The 1,893-nt window shown below is 36.9% G+C and overlaps 1 protein-coding gene across 1 annotated transcript in view; it reads right to left on the bottom strand.

Annotated features, from left to right (window-relative positions):
- Positions 1 to 1,663, bottom strand: part of LOC106687203 (protein sister of odd and bowel) — a 42,675-nt gene extending 41,012 nt beyond the window's left edge. The window contains exon 1 of the mRNA XM_014430942.2: positions 1,308 to 1,663. Within this exon, the coding sequence (XP_014286428.1) occupies positions 1,308 to 1,663 (356 nt within the window). The remainder of the gene's footprint in view (positions 1 to 1,307) is intronic.
- Positions 1,664 to 1,893: the final 230 nt, after the last annotated feature.

Genomic DNA, 1,893 nt, shown 5'->3' with positions numbered 1-1,893 from the left:
TAATTATATAAGAATATAATTTATCTAGTTATTTATTCTAATTGTATATCAACATATATCTTACGGTAGAAACTAGACAGGACCGAGACTTAACAGGTAAAGTGGAAGAGCCGGTTTATTGGGAGTGTTTAAAAGGAAAAAAAACTCTAACATTAATCTAACTAATATATCATGTAAAAATTAAAGTGCAATTTAAATTTTATATAGCGCTTTAGCATGATTGAATATAAATATGTATTTAGTTTACAGAGGGATACATTTATATCATATATTTATAGGCTCTGTATAGAATACAGAGGGATAGATAATCCGGAAAAACTGGTTAAAAAGGGTAGCACTGTATTTATTTGTATGCTATTTTAATTATATTATGTAAGATCTTTATGTTTACATAATTATATGCAAATTGAGTTGTCATACACAAGAAGAAACATTGTTTATATTGGTACAGTATCGTGGTAAATTATAATAACACTTTGAAACTTGTTACTAGTCTGCCTTTTCTATTTTGATATTATGCTTTTATTCCATGAAAGTAAATTTTATTTAAAAATCGTTGTTTCAAAGGATTATAATTGACTTGGAGTATGTAATATTTTCAATAGTTTATGATTAGCAATTGAATTTTTTTTTTTATAAACGCCTATGTAATCAATTTTTTTTAAAGGAAATTATAACTAATAAACTATGTTTTACATTTGGGTGAAATATAAAATAAAAGAAAACAAAAACAGTATTGAAATAAAATAAAATAAAATGATGATCGTTATTGAATATTTTATAGAAATATATGTTTAGTTCTTTTATGTTTATGTCTACGTGTCTTTGTTTTTGTACAATTTCCTATTTCTGTTATTAAAGGGCTTAGAGGCTATTGAATGAATTTATAAGAACCATTGGATTAAGGAGGGATATAAATATTTGTTTTTGTTTTATTATTCCTTTTTTCGTTAGTTAAAATATTACCTATGTTTATTATATTATACTTTAATGTGATATTTTATTGTTTGCTTATATTCTGGTAAAAAGGACTAGTGTATACATGGGGGCATAAGTAGTTGAAGAATAAAAACTAGCTATAAGAGGAGGTAGTGATGACAGGAGACCAACAAAAGAAAAAAAACAAGTAAAGATGGCGGTTATACTCTTCAATAAAAAGACATAGGGGACGCCAACGCTCTCACTAGCGCGGTGCGCCATATGGTCACTAATATCCAATACATCCAGGCCAGAAGTGGAGATAATATATATGTATGTATTTATAGTAGATAAATATTATGAGTAAGATTTAGATAGGAGTAGATTACCTGTGATCCCTGAGGTGGTCCTGCCTCCTGAAGGCCTTGCCACAGATGTCGCACGAGTACGGCCGCTCGTCCGTGTGCGTCCTCTCGTGTATCAGGAGGTTGTAAGATTTGGTGAACTGCCTGTTGCAGAACTTGCAGATGAACTGCTTCTTCGGCCTGGCCTTGGGCTGCCTCAACGAGGGGTGCTCCTGCTCTTGGACCATGGAGAGCCTCTGTAGGGCGAGGTAGGACTCGAGCGCTTGGAGGCTGAGTGCAGCCGCTTGGGGGCTGGCTGGAGGCAGCAGTGCCGCCTGCTGGAGCGAGCTCACAACGGCGCTCTGGAGGCCCAGCACGACCCGACCCAGCTCAGTCTCCATCCGTCAGCAGACTGGGACCCGAGGATACCCCCTCCACCATCCCCTCCTCCGTGCTCAGCTCTCTGTCTATATTAACATCTCTTATGGAAACATCATCATCCTCATCTCTTCGATGATAGGGGCTGGGGTTGAGGTACAGATCCCGCTAATATCCAGGTCGGGTGCTGAGGCCAGTTGCCGCCTCAAGCACACCCCCGGAACCCGGACCCTTTTGCCGTACCTTACGAAGG

The sequence above is a fragment of the Halyomorpha halys genome, unplaced genomic scaffold (genome assembly GCF_000696795.3).
Source record: "Halyomorpha halys isolate HHAL.00 unplaced genomic scaffold, Hhal_1.1 Scaffold927.1, whole genome shotgun sequence".
Lineage (NCBI taxonomy): Eukaryota > Metazoa > Arthropoda > Insecta > Hemiptera > Pentatomidae > Halyomorpha > Halyomorpha halys.
Note: the sequence above shows the minus strand (reverse complement) of the source record. Positions and strands in the feature narration are given on the sequence as shown.